Genomic DNA, 18,224 nt, shown 5'->3' on the forward strand with positions numbered 1-18,224 from the left:
CACGCCCCACCCCTTCTGCAGCCTGTGCAGGGGCCCTCCCCAGTTAGTGTGGAACTGGCTCCTGGTGTGACCAAAGCACACTGAGCAACAGCTGTTGTCAGCTCCTGGAGGTTATGGGAGTGGAGAGCATGAGTTAGAGCAGCCCCAAGGCTGCTCTTGCTGAGAATGGGGATCAGACAAGACCCAGCATTCGGAGAACAGCAAGGTGGCTCAAAGCTACAGCTGCCTCCAACCACTTCTGGGCATGTCCCAAACATGGGGAGGGGTTAGGGGAGAATTAGGACTCCCAGCCCAACCCCCCTTCTATAGCCGCTGGCTTCCACTTCCCTCCCAGAGCTGGGGTGAGAACCCAGGAGTCCCGGCACCCACGAGCCCTGCGCTAACCACCAGACCCCCCCTCTCCTCCCAGATAGAACCCAGGAGATCTGACTGATGTGTCACTGCTCCACGCCGCCTGTCGGCAGTACTGCTGTCTCTAGGACTGTTTGCCTGGCACGTTTCACCAACACAAGGCTCACACACTTGTGTACATGTGCCAGCTGATGGGCCCTCCCCCATCACCATGGCAGGGAAGGAGGGGAAGAGGCTATGAACGAGTGAGTTCCTCCTCTGTAACTGCCTTCCCCAGGGTCAGCTGCAGCATCCTGTTTCTGCAGAGGTTCCCAGTGAATTGGAAAGGAGCCACAGGTTCATGCCCCTGATGGCTTGGGCGAGTCACGTTATTGGGCTGGGCCTCAGTTTCCCCATTTGTGAAACAGGGATGATACCTGCTTTGTCTATTTGTCCCCTTGGGCTGGGACTGTCCCTCATTCTGTGTGTTGCAGTGGGGGCCCTGATCTCAGTTGGGGTCTGTGCAGCACCCTGTTCTCCATTGGTAAGTAGTAAGCGACTTGCCAAGGCGACTCAGAGAGGCTGCTTCAGAAAGGAAGGATTGCCCAGTGGTGAGAGCACTCACTTAGGACTTGGGAGAAGTGGGTCCAAGTCCCTGCTCCTCCCCTCATCACTTGCGTGACCTTGGGCAAGTCACTTCACTGCTCCATGCCTCAGTTTCCCCATTTGTACAATGGGGATAACCACCCTCAGCAATGCTGAGTTACGCCAGCTGGGGATCCTAAGGGAGCAGTGCCCATTTACACCAGGATCTGGCCCCAGTGACCCCCACAGCGCAACCCCCTTTGCACCTCTGGGGATCAGGCCCCCGCTTTCCAAGCACGCAGCCCCTCCACCGAGGCTGCCAGCGCTGCTTACGGCAGGTTCAGTTTCTCTTCTCCGGTGCGAGCAGCCAGCCAGGGAGGAGGAGCGATTGCTGAGCCGTCTCTCTGCGCCAGCCCTGCAGTGCAGCCACTCCTGCAGCCTTGCCAACCCGGGCACGGCTCTCCTCATGCTGCCTCTGGGTGGGGTGCTGGACAAATCAAGGCCGCAGAGGCAGGATGAAATCCCTATCCTCGGAGCCAGGCCCCCGGGCTGGTGGAAACAGGCATCGCTCCATTGGAACGCAAGCAGCTTGGCCCCACCGGGCGTAGAGTTGCCAGGTGTCCAGTTTTCAACCAAACACCCAGTCGAAAAGGGACCCTCCCCGGCCCAGTGAACATGGGGGGCGGGGGGGAATGGAGTAACCAGGGCGGGGCCTCAGAGAAGGGGCCGGGCAGGGGTATTCGGTTTTGTTCGGTCAGAAAGTTGGCAACCCTGGGCGACCAGCCACCCCACCCCTCCACCCCCCCACTGGGGGGGGTGCCTGATGCTGAGCTGGGCTGGAGAATTCGCCTCCTTCAGCTAGGTCCCGCTGTGTTCAGCTACCACTGGGGTGGGGCCGCATGACGCGCGTCAGCCCCAGTGCTTCTGGGAAACCCACAGCCCTGCTCCCCGGGCAAAGCACCGCCCAGGGCGTCTCCGCTCTTGCTGGGCTCTTCGACGCCTCCGTCCCTGGTGGTAGTAACCCAGGCTCCCGCGGGTAGGTCCTGCTTAGTGCCTCACGAAGAAATCCTCCAGCAGGGGGCAGTGCAGGAAGGCAGCGGCCTGGGCAGCAGAGGGTTACTGCCACGGGCAAGCCAGCTACAGGGTGTTTAAGCGCAGCTCTTTGCCTTCCCTATGGGCCCTGGGGGACAGGGCATAGCCACAGCGCCAACCATGCCCCTGATCTGCCCCCAGACAGAGGCTGGGACCAAGGGGAGTGCAGGGCCTTTAGGCCAGCCACACCAGCTGGCTAAGCCCCCCATGCATGAGAGGGAGGGTCTAGGGGCCCAGTCCCATCCTGGTTAAGACTCCTTTGGGTAGCGCAAAGGGGCCCGAGCGTAGCCAAGACCCAGGCTGGATTCTCCAGCAATAGCGAGGGTCCTGCAGCGATCAGGGCAGGTGTCTCGCTGCAAACCCAGGGTGCACCCCAGAACGCTCCCCCCTTCACATGAGTCCTGTCGGCTATCTCCTGGGCTCCAGCAAGGAAACCCCACAGGTCCATCAGCCCTAGCCGGCTCCAACCACCTGCAACGCCCCAGTAGACAGCTTGTTGAAAGTCCAGCCGTGCAGCAGGATCCCGCCAGGGATCCGAGGGAACGCTGCATCCAGAGGGGTTTGGCGGCCTTGGGAATCGAACCAGGGAACACCACATCTTAAAAGGGCCTGAGCTAAAACAGCCTGCTGCTAGCCACTCAACCCCCAGCCCCCACTAGAGGGGGACAGAGCACCACAATGTGGGCATGGCACACACCGAATGGTCGTGACTAACCCTGAACCAATTGCAGGATTGGTGCCCCGGCAAACCGATGGGCTAGCACCACTCCCTTCCACAATGGAGATCAAAGGGGGGGAATTTTCTCCCCCGCTGCAAATTCTTTCTCACCATTGAAATTGTCCCATTCCCCCCCCTTCACAAAACTGGATGATAAAAAAAATGAAACCAAGTCTCTCCCCCATTATCAGACCACCCGTGTTTTTAAACAACAAAAGGGAAGAAACCAAACCCTACGAAAAACACCTTCATGAAAAATCCTTCCTTTGGGGAACCGGCCGGGACAATGCAACTTCCCACCTTTCCACTCAGCGATTTCTCTCACGCCCCTTTTCCAAGCATCTCTAGGGACTGCGGATTAATATTAAATACCATCATTTATATTTCAGGGACTGGATGCTTCTTTGTAAATGACATGCCTGAACTCAGCCAGAAATTATGGTGGATTTTCCGCCCCCACACCCGTGACCTGTATAAACTTTTAAGCATTGACCAACCCTAGATGATCACATATAAGGCCGGAAGGAACCACGGTGATCAGCCAGGCCTCGCTTTTGCCCCCGTAAGCGATCGAATCGGAGCCCACGTTTCTCCAGGCTGCCGCAACCAAAACCATTCTCAGAGGCACCAGGGGGCGCTGCACGTTGAGGTGTTGGGGCAGGGGAGAACAAGCAGTGGGACCCTGCTCTTAACGCAGCGTGGAATGCAAGTGCCCCACGCCTTCAGATGCTCAATTCTTGAATATCCCCAGCAGGCTGGGTAATGCTCAGACAACCCTCGCCACCTTGTGGCCAAATGAGCACAGCCCTTGCCCTTAACAGGTGCCAAGGTGGCCCATTGTCTAGCCTGCAGAAGTGGTGGGGAATAGGAGACATTCTTCCCACCAGAAAGTTTGCCACACCAATTGGGGGGGGGTATCATTAAAGACCCCAGAACATTTTAACTATGATGTCCACCCCAAATTCTAGTTCAAGTTCCACCTTACCTCCCTCAATCCCACCCACCAAGGTTCTGTCGCGTTGCCGTGTGCCGCCGTGACAGGCTGCCCCCCAGAGGCAGCTGCAGTTCAGGGAAGGCACATTGACAGCTTGCAAGGCTGCTCTCAGGAAGCTGGGAGGTTCAAAGAACTCTGGTTCGAAGGGTTCAGGATCCACCGTCCAGGCCTGGATTTTTAACATTTGTATTACGGCACTGCACTCTTGGCCCAGGGCCCCCATTGTGCCGGGCAGCGCGCATACCCCGTAAAAAGAGATGGTCCCTCCCCCACAGAGCTAGTAATCTAAGTGGACTTGGACGGAGTGCAATGTAGGACTGGCTGAGGATTTTGTTCATAGCTTTCTTCCCCCATTCCCCGGACAAAAAATGGCTAGTTTTGTCAACACACAAATGTTCATTCCCAGCAAAATTTTGCAGGCAGTTTGTTGAAACCAACTCCACCAACTGCCAGTGCTTTGGGGGGAAGACTTTTGGTAAAAAAAAAAAAAAAAAAAACCCAACCTTTTAAAAAACAATTAGTTTTTCACCAATGGAAAAAAATTGTAGAAAAATCCAATGACAAATAAATTATTTCTCCGGTTTAATTCCTCCCCTTCCTCTGAAAGGGGGAAAAGCCAAATTCCCAGAGCAGCGGTGGAAAAGTTCTAGCCCAGCTCACAAAACAGAAATCTTGACGCTACGTCTTTCTGTGAGTTTGTAAATACGCCCTTTATTAACGGAAAACTTTAGAACAGAAAAGCAGCTCAGAGAATAGGATTCTTTATTTCTATTGCACGAGCATCTGGGAGCTGCAGTCAGACGATAACCTGTTTGCCGCTGTGCAGACACAAAAGAGCAATTTATTTCCCCGCGAAGAACCCCACTGGAAGATGACTTTCATTTGGAGTTTTTCCCCTTTGATCAGTACAAACTGGAATAAAAAGCAGGGCAAAGAGCCTGTGGAACGTGCTTCTCACTCTCTGCCAGCCGAAGCTCAGCAAGGACACGGAGGGCAGCACGAAATGGACAAGAAGACCCCAGAGTTGAGCACTCCACAGAGCCAGCCTAAGCATTGCCAGTAAATCCCACAGAGGTTCTGGTAAGAGGCAGTGTTGCCTAGTCGACCGTGACTCAGAAAACCTGGGTTCTATTCCCGGCTCTGCCACTGCCAGCTGGGTGACCTTGGGCATGTCACACGGCCTCTCTGTGCCTCAGTTTCCCCTCCCATATTTTGCCTGTTTCAGCTAAGCTCTTGCCTAGGTGCACTGCCACAGGGCCCCAACTCAGCTGCTGCCGTCGCCACCATAGAGCTAATAACAATGATCTCTAAGAGGCAGCGGGGCCGTTTCCAAAGGGAAACGGGCATCCGTCTCCCACAGGGCCCTTTGAAAGGGCCCTCCGTGAATGAGGCCTGGGGATCGCATTGCACAGGGCAAATTTCAGCCCCAGCTAGTTCGGTATCACATGTTAGCCGAGGCAGCTTGTTAGCTGGCTCTTAGATTTTGATTTTAATTTACAAAAAATAAAGAGATCTAGTTGATCCCCCTGCTCTGGGGTACTAGGCCCCACCCCACTCCCACAGCTGGGGAGAAAACACAAGCAGTCCTGACTTTCTGCCCCCCTGCTTTAACCCAGTAGACCCCACTCCCATCCCACAGCTGGGGAGAAAGCCCAGGAGTCCTGCTCCCTAGCACCCCCTCCCCCCACTCTAACCACTAGACCCCACTCCCCTCCCAGAGCAGGGGATAGAACCCAGGGAGAAACACTGCTGAGTCACCAAGTCGGTTGCGTTCCCTGCCCCCCGCCCAACACATGAACTTCCAGCTGGTGCCAGGCGTGGGATACAGACTTAGAAAGAGTCACCAGTCAGACCCCAGTAGGGGCATGGACTTCCAAGCCCCTCGCTCAATCAAGCCCCACCCAGTGGATTGGACCCCCCAAGGACAATGCTGCCGCCCCCTCCCCGCGCACGGGGCCCCCGCCTACAAGCTGCTGAGGTGCAGCGCCATGCACAGCAGGTTGACTCCGTTGCAGGCGAGGCAGGCGAGGTTGCAGAGGGACGACAGCCCGTGGCGCTTGAAGAACGTCTGCCGCGCGGCCTGGTACTTGGGGTCCCTCTCCCGCAGCTGCTGGTACGTCTCGCGCCGGGCCGCCAGCCCCACCTCCCCGCCCAGGCCGTGTTCCCGCTCGATGGCCTGCAACCGGAACATGGCCGCCGTGGTGGCCGGGGACAAGCCCAGGGCGTTAACGCTGGCCAGGAGGAGGCAGACGAAGTAGAGAGAGCCCTGGGGCAGGGAAAGAGAGAGATGGTTGGGATGGTGGCATGGGACACTGGGTGGTGTCAGGACGCCTGGGTCCTGTCCCCAGCTCTGGGAGGAGAAGAGGCTCCGGTGGACTGAACGGATGAAGCTGGAGATAGAACCCAGGCGTCCTGACACCCAGCCCCCACTGCTCTAACCACTAGACCCCACTCCTCTCCCAGAGCCAGTGTTACCTAGCAGCTCTGTGTTCTTGGGGAACTAGGGTGCAGGACTCAGCCTGTCTGACTCATGAAAGACCTCCCCCCCCCCCCGAGCCTCTGCTTGAGCCAAAACCAATCAGAAGAAAGACTTACAAAAAGCAATGACAAGGCCATGGGAGACACCCCTAAATCCCTGGGATAAGGGGTTGGGATTAAGGAAACTCCCTTGGCCTCACTTGCATCGAGGATGGGACAAGGAGGCATCTCCATGAGCATCCAGAATGGAGAACGGAGCTTCCAAGGCAAGAACCGCAGCGAACTCTGGGACCAGAAAAGCAGGGAAGCACGGCATGATGGGGGATCTCTGCTCCAGATGTTAATGAACCCACCCCTGCACACCCCCAGCTCAGTAGTGATCAGACCAATTCTAGTGATAAATCCTTGATTGGTATCCAAAATAGTGAAGCTCCCTAATTGCATTGTGAGCTCCCTCCAAGGAACACGGCGCAAAGCCAGGCATAATCAGCTCCCATAGTCTAGCCTGAAGAAAACTACTTTAGATTTATTCATGCGTAAATAAGGGGGAATACCAGTGTTCTCCCGTGGACCATTGCTGTTTCTCTACAAAAACCCCGACCCATGCTCTGGATGCCTCCGTGTTCTGATGCCTGGATCCAAAATCTGCATCAGTTCCACTAGGACTTCATCTTCTCCTGACTGATCGTGCTGGGGGCTCTGCCTGTCTCCAGCACTCCGGACCCTCAGCTACCACCACCACCTGGGGCCCCCGATCAATTCAAGCTTCATGGAGTGGTGAGAATCCAGCTCTCTCTCTGGCTCTAGGTGTAGCCTTCTGACCCTGGCTTGTGTGATCAGTTCTAGTTTGTGACTTTTACAGTCACATTTAAGTTAGATTTAATATTATCACTGCTTTGTTCGTTTGGCTTCCCTATGGTTAACGGGCAATAACCAACTTTCATGATTAAGCTGGTTGCTTCTCTCTCTCTCTCTCTCCCCCCCCATGGGTGTTTTTGGGTTTCCTCATTCGCTCTGCAGCAATGCTCCTCGTACCGAAGATAGAGATCCCTGCAGCGCCCAACAATCCTGTGGGGTTTGCTCATCAAGTGGGTTACGACCAGAACAATTATAACGGGAACGTGGGGATAGGGACGCGCTGAACCCGGGGCATATGAGGGTGGCAGCTTGGGAGTGCTGATTAACTGTGTGTGTGTGTGAGAGAGAGAGATTCTGGGGCTGGAGGAACCCAGCCCAGGGTAACCGAGGTCCTGCAGGATAGCTCCACTGGGAGGGGACTTGCAGCAGGGAGAAGCAGAGCTCCGTATGAGAACACAAGTCACACAAGCAGTCAGAAGTGCAGAACACACACCCCGCCCCCGCGAAGAGTAACCCTAATAAATGAGCATACCCCAAAGTAACGGGCAAAGCTGGTTACACCTGGTTAGAACCCAGGCATCCTGACACCAACCCCTGTTGCTCTAGCCACTAGACCCCACTCCCCTCCAAATGGGGATAGATGCAAAGAGTCCTGGCTCCCAACACCCTCCCACACCAACCCACTAGACCCCACTCCCCTCCCAGAGGGGGGAACGGAATCCAGACATTCTACTGTATCCTACTAGACCCTAGTCCCCTCCTAGAACCCAGGCGTCCTGCACTTTAACCGCTTTCCCCATTCTCAGGAAGTCACCAATGGCAGAGAGCTGACGTGAAGGGGCGTGACCCACCCGCCCCGGGGTGGCCGGCTCGCGAGGGGCCGAGGCTGTGCCTGGCCCCTCGATGGTACCTGCAGGGTCTCCACGGTGCTCAGCAGCTCTCGGGGGTGGTAGTAGGCAAAGATGGAGAGGTTGAGGAAGGCGCAGGCCACCAGGGCATAGAAGTAGAAGGGGAAGAGCTTGCTCTGGACCAGGCCAAAGGTGTGTCGGCTCACGCTCCGGATAAGCACAAACCCTGAGCCAAGGAGAGAGGAGGAAATCAAGGCACGCAGACAGCATTAAGGCCATGGGGCTGGGAGCCAGGACTCCTGGGTTCTACCCCGGCTCTGGGAGGGGAGTGGGGTCTAGCGGTTAGAGCGGGGAGCCAGAACTCCTGGTTCTAAGAAGGGAGTATGGTCTAATGGTTACGGGAGGGGAGGGGCTGGGGGTCAGACTCCTGGGTTCTATTCCCAGCTCTGAGAGCCAAGGGGATCCCTTCCCAGAGACCCAGGCAGCGCACCCCACCTGAGATGAAGGTGACCCATATCTGCATCCCCCAGGCCAGAGACAGGATGAAGAGCTGGGCGACTTTGGCCAGGCTGCTGGGCTCCCCTTCCATCGGCATCTCGGCTGCGTTTACAGACCTGGAGGCAGAGAGGTGGGAGAGAACCCATGGTGAGTTCTGGGGAGCAGGGACGTCCGCTCCCAGTGCTCGCTGGGTCACTGCGGAGTAACGAGACCATGTATCGGTGAGGTACCCTGGGCAGGCCCCAGGCCGAGATCAAGGCCCCAGGGGCTGATCCTGGCTGAGATCAGGGCCCCGTTGTGCCAGACGCTGCACAGACACAGCGAGAGATGGTCCCTGCCCCTGAGAGCTCAGTCTAAATAGACAAATAATAAAACAATCCTGAGTTCTTCCCAGTCAGAGATCTCAAAGCACTTTATGAAGGAGGTCATTATTATCCCCATATCCCACATGGAGAAACCGAGGCACAGAGCAGGGAAGCGACTCACCAAGTTCCCAGCTCTGCCACTGGTCTGCTGGGAGAACAGAACCCAGGTCCTCCGAGTCCCAGTGGCAGGCACTCGCTGCTAGACCACACTCCCCTCCCAGCAAGGTCATCACACCCAATTTAAAGGTGGGGAAACTGAGGCACAGAGCAATTAAGCAACTTACAAAACCAACCCGAGACGTGGTGAAGATGGCCGAGCAGCCGGGGGCTAGAACAGCAGGGAGGCCGGGCTCAGTCAGCACTGGTACAGGAGAGCACCGGGGCTGGCAAGTGGCAAGAGGAGATAAGGGGGGCGGGGAGGGCTGTAGGGGGATGGGCAGAAGCATGGGGTAGGATCAGGGCTCCCACAGCCAACGGCCCAGACAGAGAAACGCTGCCCCGCCCTGCCTCTTAGAATCGTCGGGGGGTGGGTGGGGGAAGCAGGACAGACAAATCTAGGGAGACCCGTCGGGGGGGGGGGGGCCCTCAGGACGCCTGGGTTCTCTTCCTGCCTCTGCCACTGACTCCAGGGCGAAGGTCACACAGCTGGGCGGGGAACCCAGGAGTCCTGGCCCCCGTCCAGGGCTGGGAGCAGCGCCCGGGAGCGTGGGGTTGAGCACCGGGAGGTCCCCAGCCTTGCCCATGATCGCCGGGGAGGGGGGCCCAAAGTCCCTGCCCAGCCTCAGGGCCCCAGAAAACACAAGAACCAACGCGGGGACCTACGGGAGCCCCCTCTGCGTGGCTGCTCCCCCGGCCCCACACGTGCTCCTGCCCCCACGCTCCGGGCCCCACACGCCCTCCAGGCCCCACCGCGGCCCGTGCACAGATCGGGGCGGAGGAGTCGGGTCCCTACCTGCCCCTCCCGCAGGCTGCTGCGGCCCGGGCTCAGCTGGAGGGTCGCTCTGGTCACGCCCCCTGGCCCTCAAGGCTCCACCCCCCGTTCCTGGGTCCTGCCCAATCAGCTCGCAAGGGGAGCTCCGGGCCAATAGGGACTGAGGGGCACCATGAGATCATGCAGGGGGGTGGGGCTAGAAAGCCACGCCCCTCCGCCTTTGTGATTCTTTTTGTTACATGGGGTGTGTAGCGGCCTGGATGGGTGAAACCCCGCCCCCCCTTGTTCCCCTCCCCCCCGCGTTTTGGGGTCCACGTGGGCCCCTGGCAGCGGGGCAGAGACCCGGGGGCGATGGATGCGCTCAAGGGGCAGGTCCTGACCACCAAGGTACCAGGGCAGCTGGGCTGAGCCCTGGCCCAGCTCATCACCCCGGCCCCAGGCGGGCACCGCCTGCCCTCGCACAGACCCGGGGTTCGGGCGCCCTGGGTGTCCCACCCCTGCCCAGATCCGGGGGAACAGGGATCACTGCACTGGTGCGGAGCAGGGGCTCATCGATCCTGGTATCCTCCCCACCAGGGGCCCATTGACCCTGATATCCCACTCCCTGGGGGCCCATCGACCCTGGTATCCCGCCTCCTAATCCCAGGTCAGACCAGGGACCCATTGACGCTGGTATTCCACCTACCGGTGGCCCGTCGACCCTGGTATCCCACCCACCGGGGCGCATCGACCCTGGTATCCCACCCATTGGTGGCCCATCGACCCTGGTATCCTGCCCACGAGGGGCACATCGACCTTGGTATTCTGCCCACCAGCTCTGCCGGGACCCCTCATTCCTGACCCACAGCCCCCTGCTATTCCAGTCTAGGACCTTTGCAGGTGAATTGAGCTTCCTTGTATATAATGGTGTGTCGATTTTGCAATGCAGCATCCCCTTTCCGCTGCCAAACTGAGCCGATAGCCCCCCTTTCCCGGGGGAGGGACAGACGGGGGTATGTGGGTAGCTGAATTCTCCCCCTTTGTTTCCAGGAGACCACTTTGATCACAGTCTCCAAGGAGGACAAGAACAGGGGTAATGCACCTAGTGGCTACTTATCCAGGGCCAGCAGCAATGCAGGGCTGGTAAGTGACTCCACACTGCTGGGGATGGAAAGAGAATCCTGGTCCTTGCTGCTGGAAAGCCCCCATCGTGCTGGGGCTCTGAGTCTGCCTGGCTCCCCATCACCCCACTCCCTTGTTTGGGGCTCAGACAGGGGGTGATGGCTCTAAACCCTCTTTGCGCTGCTCTTCTTCCTGTCTCCAGTGACATCGAGAGCAGCCTCGAGGCTGCTCTAATTCATGCCCTGCCCAGGAAGCAGGGAAATGGCCAAGCTCTGGGCGTGCCCCCAATCCTGCCCCCCTTATTCTGCTTTCACACCATCCGGGAGGCCCCTTGCCCAGAGAGATAGTCCGGGGGGGGGCTCTTCCCACTCCCTTTGTGTTCCCAGAGTCGCTATAAGGGGGCTTGGGCATCAATAACAATGGGGTTCCTGTCCCCCCACAAAGGGCACAAGATTCACCCTCCCCACTCCCAGCCTCCTCCCCATGGGCTGAGTCCATCACTCAGACCCCTAGACAATCATCCCCGCCCCCAGAGCTTACAGGGGCTAACAGGGAGAGCGGTGCTGTGGGTACAGGCTGACGGCCCCCTCTGATCCCCTCCCTGCAGACCCAGCTGGAGACGGAGGCCTTCGAGACAAATGGTGAGAGACCATCCCATTTCCGTGATGGGGGCGGGGGGGCAGACCTGCCTGATCCTTTGTGGGGACAGGGGTCACTAGACCTGGAGGGTAGCGAGTGGGCGTGGCCAGCCAAGACACACACCCTCCTCAGCAGGCAGTGGGGTGGGATGCCCTCTGGGGAGGGAGTCTGGCTCCCTGGCCCTGACTGGGGAGTGGGGGGGTGGGAGGAGCCAGGGTGGACCCCATTAGGGGGCAGATGAGCTGGCTTTGGGTTGGTCCCCGCCTGGGGTCAGGCTGAGGGGCAGTGTCCAAAGCCGGGTGGGGAGGAGGGCATGCTGTGGGATTGAGGGGGGACCTTGTCAAGACACTGGTGTTAGGGAGAACAGCCTTGGGGCTGCTCTAACTCATGCTTGGCCCCATCCATGGGCCCCTGGGGAGCAGAGAACAACTACTGTGCAGTGTACCCCAGCCACGGCCCAATCTGCCCCCTATGCCAGTGCAGAGCCAGGGTGGCACAGAGAAGCAGGCTCAGCATGTTTTTAAGTCCTTCCTCGGGTTCCATCCCCATGCCGGCTCCGGCTCCCCACTCACCCCCAGCCGCCTTTCCTCTGTAGCAGGGATGATCCAGGCGATGCTCCCAGATTCCCAGAAGATCCTGACAAATGAGCTGGAGATCATCAAAAGCCAACTCCATGCCCAGGCAAAGGTAACCACAGCAGGGAGAGGGGATTTGTTATGTACATTACGGCAGTGCCTAGGGTTCCCCATTGGGCTAAGCACTGCACAGACCCCAACCAGGATCAGGGCGCCATTGGGCCGAGTGCTGCGCAGACCCCTAATGAGAGCCAGTCCCTGATCCAGCTTACAATGTAAACACACAAAAGGTGGGAAGGGAAACTGAGGCACGTAGCAGCAAAGTGATTTGCCCAAGGCCACCCAGAAAGTTCAGTCCAGAGCTGGGACTAGAACCGTGGTGTCCTGTCACCCAGCCTGCTGCCCCATGTGCTAAACCCCACTCTCCTTTTCCCTGTACACTCAGAGGCCCTGGGAAATAACCAGAGGCAGCAGGGCTGGGTGTCAGGGCTCGGTCCATGAACCCCCTGTGTTGCGTGTCTCTGTGACAGGCCTTCGAAGCCCTGAGCCACTCGGTCTCCCTGCTGGAGCAGGAGAGCAGCCTGCAGCAGCGAAAGATCCAGCAGCTGGAAGGTGAGATGCCGTTCAGTCCCCGTCGGGGCCGGCTCTCCCAGCAGAGGGCTCTGCAGACCAGGGGATTATCTCCAGTAATTGGATTATGGCACCCCCGTTGTGCTGGGCGCTGCATAGACACCCCCCCCGGATCGAGATCGGGGCCTCTGTTGTGCCTGGTGCTACACAATTCCCTGCCCCCCCATCTCTCCGGCCGAGAAGAGAGCCCTGCCCAATCATAGAGCAAGCGACAGGTCCTGCCCTGAACATTTCACCATCGACAGAGAGAAAGGAAAGATCGTTATCCCCATAGTAGAAATGGGGAAACTGAGGCACAGGGAGGGCCAGTGACTCACCCAAGGTCACCCAGGGAGTCAGTGGCAGAGCTGGGAGTTGAACCTGGATCTCCTGAGTCCCAGCCTGGGGCCTGAACCACCAGCCCAGCCTCCATCACTTCCCCCAAAGGGCTGGGATTGTCAAAGGCACCAAGGGCCGCTGGGCTCCTGATTCCCCTTTAAAACTTCCAACTAGAACATTTTCAGTAGCTCCTCCCCAGTAGCCCCTCCCTCCTCTTTAGCTCCTCTCCAAGTAGCCCCTCTAGCTCCTCCCTCCTCTCCAGCGCCTCCCCAGTAGCCTCTCCCCCTCTTTAGCGCCTGCTCAAATGGCCCCTCCCTTCTCTGTAGCCCCTCCCCCAAATAGCCCCTCCCCCAAGAAGAGCCCTCCTTCCTCAATAGCTCCTCCCCCATCAGTAGGTCCTCCCCTCTAATCTACATGGCAATGTTTGAGTGGGTGTAAAGCGCCCCCCTCTGCCTGCCCCCTGCTCTGCACAGAGGAGTTGAGCCGAGCCTGCGGCCCGGCCCAGGGGGAGATGTTCGAGCGACTGGTGGATGGGAAGATCCTGGAGGTCTGGGCTGCCATGGCCAAGGAGGTGGAAGGGCTGCAGGAGTCTCTGCTGGAGCGCCCCGACCACCGCATGATCCAGAGGGGGGACTCGCTGGAGAACCTGTCCTTGGAGATCCTGGAGAGGTTAGACCCGGCATGGGGGGCTGATTCCACAGCAAGGGGGGCTCCCAGATCTGCTTCCCCCAGGATCCCACTAGCCCCATACCCCTCCCTGGCTGGATCAGGGCCCTGCACAGTCATAGAGCAAGAGACAGGCCCTGCGCTGAAGATTTTACCCTCTAGACAGACAAAGGAAAGATCGTTATCCCCATTGGAGAGATGGGGAAACTGAGGCATGGGGTGGGACAGCGACTCGCCCCAGGTCACACAGGGAGTCAGTGGCAGAGCTGGGAGTTGAACCTGGATCCCCCGAGTCCTAGTCCAGGGCCTGAACTGCCAGCACCCGCCCCCTCCCCCAGCAGCCCCGTGGACCCATCGCCTGTGCATGGGACAGGAGTGCTGCTCGCACGGTAATAGCCCCTGTTGGGCCAGGTGTGGCACAGACACCTGGTGAGAGACAGTCATTGCCCCAAAACTAACTAGACAAAAGCTGGGAGGGGAAAGTGAGGCACAGAGGGGTCCCAGCTGCAAGGCTGGGAATAGAACCCAGGTATCCAGAGTCTCAGGCTGGGTCCCAAGTCGCTGGAGCCCGCTTGCCCCCTGTGATGTTACCACCTTGAGCGTCACGGAGCTTCCAGCCGCAAACAGTGGTGGTGGTTTCAGAGCAGAAAGGGGTGAAATCTGGGCCCCACGAGGCACCTAATTCCTGTGTGGCCTTTAAAAATCTCCCCCAAGACCATTTTCAACGGTAGCCCCCCCTTCTTCAATAGCTCCTCCCCCAGGTAGCCCCTCCCTCCTCAGTAGCTCCTCCCCCGGGTTGACTGCCCTGGGCCCAGGATATCACCCAACGAGGTACCCAGACCATGCAGCTTCTCCAAGCCCCCGTGCTGGTGGGAGCCCCCCGCTCTGCAGGTTTCCCCAGCCCGAGCTGGGGCAATGGTGCCGGGAGTCTGTGGCTTTCAGTCGACTTTCCTCTTCCTTTAGCAAGAAATTCCTCTGGGAGGAGCTGGAGTCAGTGCAAGGTGAGATGAGGAGGATCCATCAGAAATTGAGTAGGTACCCAGCAGAATATCCCTTTCTTTGCCCCCAGCCCTCAGGTGTCTATGGGTAAAAATCCCCCCGGTGGGTGCATGGCACAATACACCCTCGATAGCACCCTCCAGCCCTGGATCTCCCAGCTGGGTCAGTGTTGGCCTTTTTGTCCGGTGGGGAAACTGAGGCATGGAGAGCAGGGACGGGACTGCACAAAGTTCAGGCCATGAGCCTGTGACAGAGCTGGGGATAGAACCCAGGAGTCCTGGCTTCTTGTCCAACCCCCCACGCCCTTAATCTAACTATTACACCACACTCTCCCAAGGAATCAAAACCCAGACCTCTGCCTCTCAGGCCCAATGCCTCACCCACGGGGTCACCTGTCCTCTCTGCCTTGCAGCCCTGCTGGGAGGCAGGTCTGCATCATCAGCCCCATTTTCCAAGTGGGAAAACTGAGGCCTAGAGGCACCAAGCGCTCTACTGAGGGCCCCACTGCAAGTCGAGGGGCAGGAGCAGCGCTGGGCTCCAGCCAGCGATTCCAGGTGGCAGGGCCAGATGTGCCACTAGGGGCATTTGGTTGGCTGTGGAGCCCGTTCTGGGAGGGTCTGGGTGGGGTGCGGGGAACCCTGAACTGGGGGCTCTGGTTTTTCTCTTCCGCAGAGGATCAGGAGGATGATATAAGCAAGAACCTCGTCAGCATAAAGAAAATGCACGAGAATCAAGTGAAATGCAGGAAGGTGAGATGTGGGGGAGGAGAGGAAGAGGAAAGGGGGTGGGGCTACATGATGCTCCTCCCCCTTTGCAGTCCATTCACAAATCAGGCACTTTGCATCACATCCTTCTCTCCACCCAGGCACACACTGTTGCCAGGGGACGGCGCCCCCTACTGAGCCCCTGCCGCACTCCCTGCAGAACAGCGCCCCCTAGCGCCGCACTAAGGCTAGCACTGGCTGCCAGGGGACAGCGCCCCCTACTGAGCCCCTGCCGCACTCCCTGCAGGACAGCGCCCCCTAGCGCCGCACTAAGGCTAGCACTGGCTGCCAGGGGACAGCGCCCCCTACTGAGCCCCTGCCGCACTCCCTGCAGGACAGCGCCCCCTAGCGCCGCACTGGGGCATTGGGGTCAGCACTAACTGTGAGGGGAGAGCGCCTACTGCTGAGCCCCCCATGCCGAATAGCAGATCTCTGCACCCCAACAGCTCGTCGGGTGGACCCCCAGTTTGCTAGAACAGCCCCCCTCTCTCCCCAGATCCTGTCGCAGCTGAAGGGCAAAGGGCCGGGCGCAGAGGCGGCCCTGGAGTCCGTGGGCAGAGGCAGAGATAGCAGGCCGGTCAAAGAGGAGCTGAATGATATATGGTAGGATGACCAGGCTGGAGCTTGCTGCTGGGGAAGGGGCCGCCCAGCTCCCGTCCCCCAGCCCCTCTCCATGCTGAGCTGTACTGGAGCCCCCCATCTGTCCTGTGGGCCCCCCACCCCACCTCTCTGGGCTGTCATTGCAGCCACTAGGGGGCAGCACTAATTGCCACGGGAGAGTGCCCCCTACTGAGCTCCTGCCCCGCTTCCTGCAGCACAGCTCCCCCTAGTGCCACGCTGGGGCTCTGCGGTCAGCACTGAGTGCAAGGGGAGAGCGCCCCCTACTGAGCCCCTGCCCCACAGCACCCCCTAGTGCTCTCTGCATCACCTCCCTTTGTCCAGGGCTGACCCCCTTCTGCCAGTTGCTTCCGACTCTCCCATTAACGCCTTCCCCCAGTGCAAGGGCAGCAAACCACGCTCCTCAGTGACACGTGCTTGGGAGCGAATGTGCCACCACCCTGCCTGTGTCCAGATTTGAGCCCTGGGCCCTGCAGGGCTATAGGCCAGAGCTAAAGGAGCAACTCTGTGAGCGGGCAGCAGTAGTAGGTTGTTATGTTCTTACACACATCAGTCACAAGAAGGAGCTGAAGAGAAACCCAGGATCGTCTTGGCTCAGGGGTCCCTGCGTAACTGGGGTATCCCCAGCCCTGCAGTTGGTCTGCACCATCACCTCAGCACCCCCTGCCTAGTGGGGGGATCTGTTAATGGGGTCTCTCCGTGCAGGTCGGCCGTCAACACCCTGCGGAACTCCATGGCCAGCTGCAGCCTCCAGGGCGACGGCCAGGCAGCGGTGAGGGTCACAGGTAAGCGGGGCGGGAGGGCTGAGAACAGGGCTGGGTGTGAGGTGGGAGCCAGGGGGGCTGGGTGTGGGATCAGGGGCAGGGAGGTGGAAGGGGCTGGGTTTGAGGGCATGGGTGAAATGGGGGATGGGTGGGGGGCTGGGTGTGAGCTGTGGGGGGCTGTGGGTGTCAGTAGGGGGCTTCAGGGGGTGGATGTGGGGGGGGCTGGGGCAAATCCGCATGGCTCCACTGGAGTCGAGTGGGGTCAGTTCTCAGCAGCTGGGGATCTGGCCCCTCTGTGTTAAAGCTCCCTTGGGCAGAGTGCCCCCCCCACCCCCGACTGAGCAGCCCTTGCCCCTCTTGCCCTGCCAGGCCGTCGGACCCGTCGGCACCGCGTGGCCATCTCGGCCAGCCCGCCGGCCCCTGCCGCAGAGCCAGCCCTGTGCCTCTGCCAGGAGGAAAGCAGTTCAGACCACAGCTCCTGCGAGGGCCCCTGCCCCTCAGGGGGCCGTGCCGGTAAGACCCCTCCCCCCCCACCCTCCCTGGCCCTGCTGCAGGTCCTGGGCTCTGCTGGGCCAGCCGGGGCAAACCCCTCCCGGAAACGCGCCTACTTGGGGACTTGTGCCTGAAACCCCCCATGGGATGAGGCCCTGGGCAGCACACCATGGCTGAGAACCCAGGCGTCCGGCCACCCAATCCCAATCTCTGCAGACCCTCCCCCGCTGTGGGGGAAAGCTGAGAACCCAGGCGTCCGGCCAGCCCCTTCCAAGGCTGATGCCCCCTCCCCTGGGTCTCTGCAGCTGAGGGACAGTTGTGCCCTGACAGTTAAAGGGCCAGCGTGCTAATTTGCCCTCCTCTCTGTCCCCCAGGCTGAAAGCAGAGAGTGCCAGGGACCTGCCAGCGGCCTGGCCTATGGATGAGACCGAATTAAACAGCTGCTTAGGAGTGACTGGGCCTGGGGGCCTTCCGTGGGGCCAGGCTCCTTAAGGCCAGATCGGAGGAACTCAGGGGCCCAACCCAGCGGGGAGGGTTGCCTGGCCAGAAAATGGATCCCCTGTCCCTAGCGTGGACCATTCATGACCTCCCTGTGTGATGCCCTGTGGAGGTGGAATGCCCTCCGGTTCTCTAGCAGCCCTGGGGGCAGAACCCAGGGTCCTGGCTCCCAGCCCCGCCTGCTCTAACCACTAGACTCCACTCCTCTCAGGGAGCTGGGAACACAGGAGTCGTTGTTCCCAGGCCTTCCTGCTCTAATCACCAGACCCCACTTCCCTGCTGGAGCCAGGGAGAGAGCCCAGGTGTCCTGGCTCTCAGGGCCCTGCTCTAACTACTAGACCCCTGCCAGAGCCAGGGAGAGAACCCATGGGAGAGAACCCAGAGAGGCATCCTGGCCGAGCAGTTTGCTCTGTGTGAAGAAACCCCTCCCCCCACGCCACCCCCGTCCGGAAGGAGCATCCAG

The 18,224-nt window shown here is 59.5% G+C and overlaps 2 protein-coding genes across 4 annotated transcripts; one reads left to right on the forward strand and one right to left on the reverse strand.

The window, feature by feature from the left end:
* Positions 1–5,475: 5,475 nt before the first annotated feature.
* Positions 5,476–9,797, reverse strand: TMEM205 (transmembrane protein 205). Of its 3 annotated transcripts, none has more exons than XM_074935029.1 (4): positions 9,051–9,142; positions 8,399–8,517; positions 7,966–8,129; positions 5,476–5,985 (listed from the first exon to the last, which is right to left on the reverse strand). In XM_074935029.1, the coding sequence occupies exons 2-4, from the start codon at positions 8,496–8,498 to the stop codon at positions 5,683–5,685; spliced, it is 567 nt and encodes a 188-aa protein (XP_074791130.1). In that variant the 5' UTR covers positions 8,499–8,517; positions 9,051–9,142; the 3' UTR covers positions 5,476–5,682. The 3 variants fall into 3 exon arrangements, with proteins under 3 accessions (XP_074791130.1, XP_074791131.1, XP_074791129.1); XM_074935030.1 differs by having other exon boundaries at positions 9,060–9,110; XM_074935028.1 differs by lacking the exon at positions 9,051–9,142 and adding an exon at positions 9,719–9,797 and having other exon boundaries at positions 5,480–5,985.
* A 251-nt stretch (positions 9,798–10,048) lies between these two features.
* On the forward strand, positions 10,049–17,769 carry CCDC159 (coiled-coil domain containing 159). Its single transcript, XM_074935319.1, has 12 exons — positions 10,049–10,084; positions 10,727–10,819; positions 11,406–11,439; positions 12,033–12,124; positions 12,543–12,624; positions 13,434–13,629; positions 14,590–14,657; positions 15,298–15,374; positions 15,886–15,992; positions 16,713–16,792; positions 17,141–17,284; positions 17,638–17,769. Exons 1-12 carry the CDS (start codon positions 10,049–10,051, stop codon positions 17,640–17,642), a joined length of 1,014 nt encoding a protein of 337 aa, XP_074791420.1. The 3' UTR covers positions 17,643–17,769.
* Positions 17,770–18,224: the final 455 nt, after the last annotated feature.

This window comes from Natator depressus, chromosome 20 (genome assembly GCF_965152275.1).
Source record: "Natator depressus isolate rNatDep1 chromosome 20, rNatDep2.hap1, whole genome shotgun sequence".
In the NCBI taxonomy this organism is placed as follows: Eukaryota; Metazoa; Chordata; order Testudines; family Cheloniidae; genus Natator; species Natator depressus.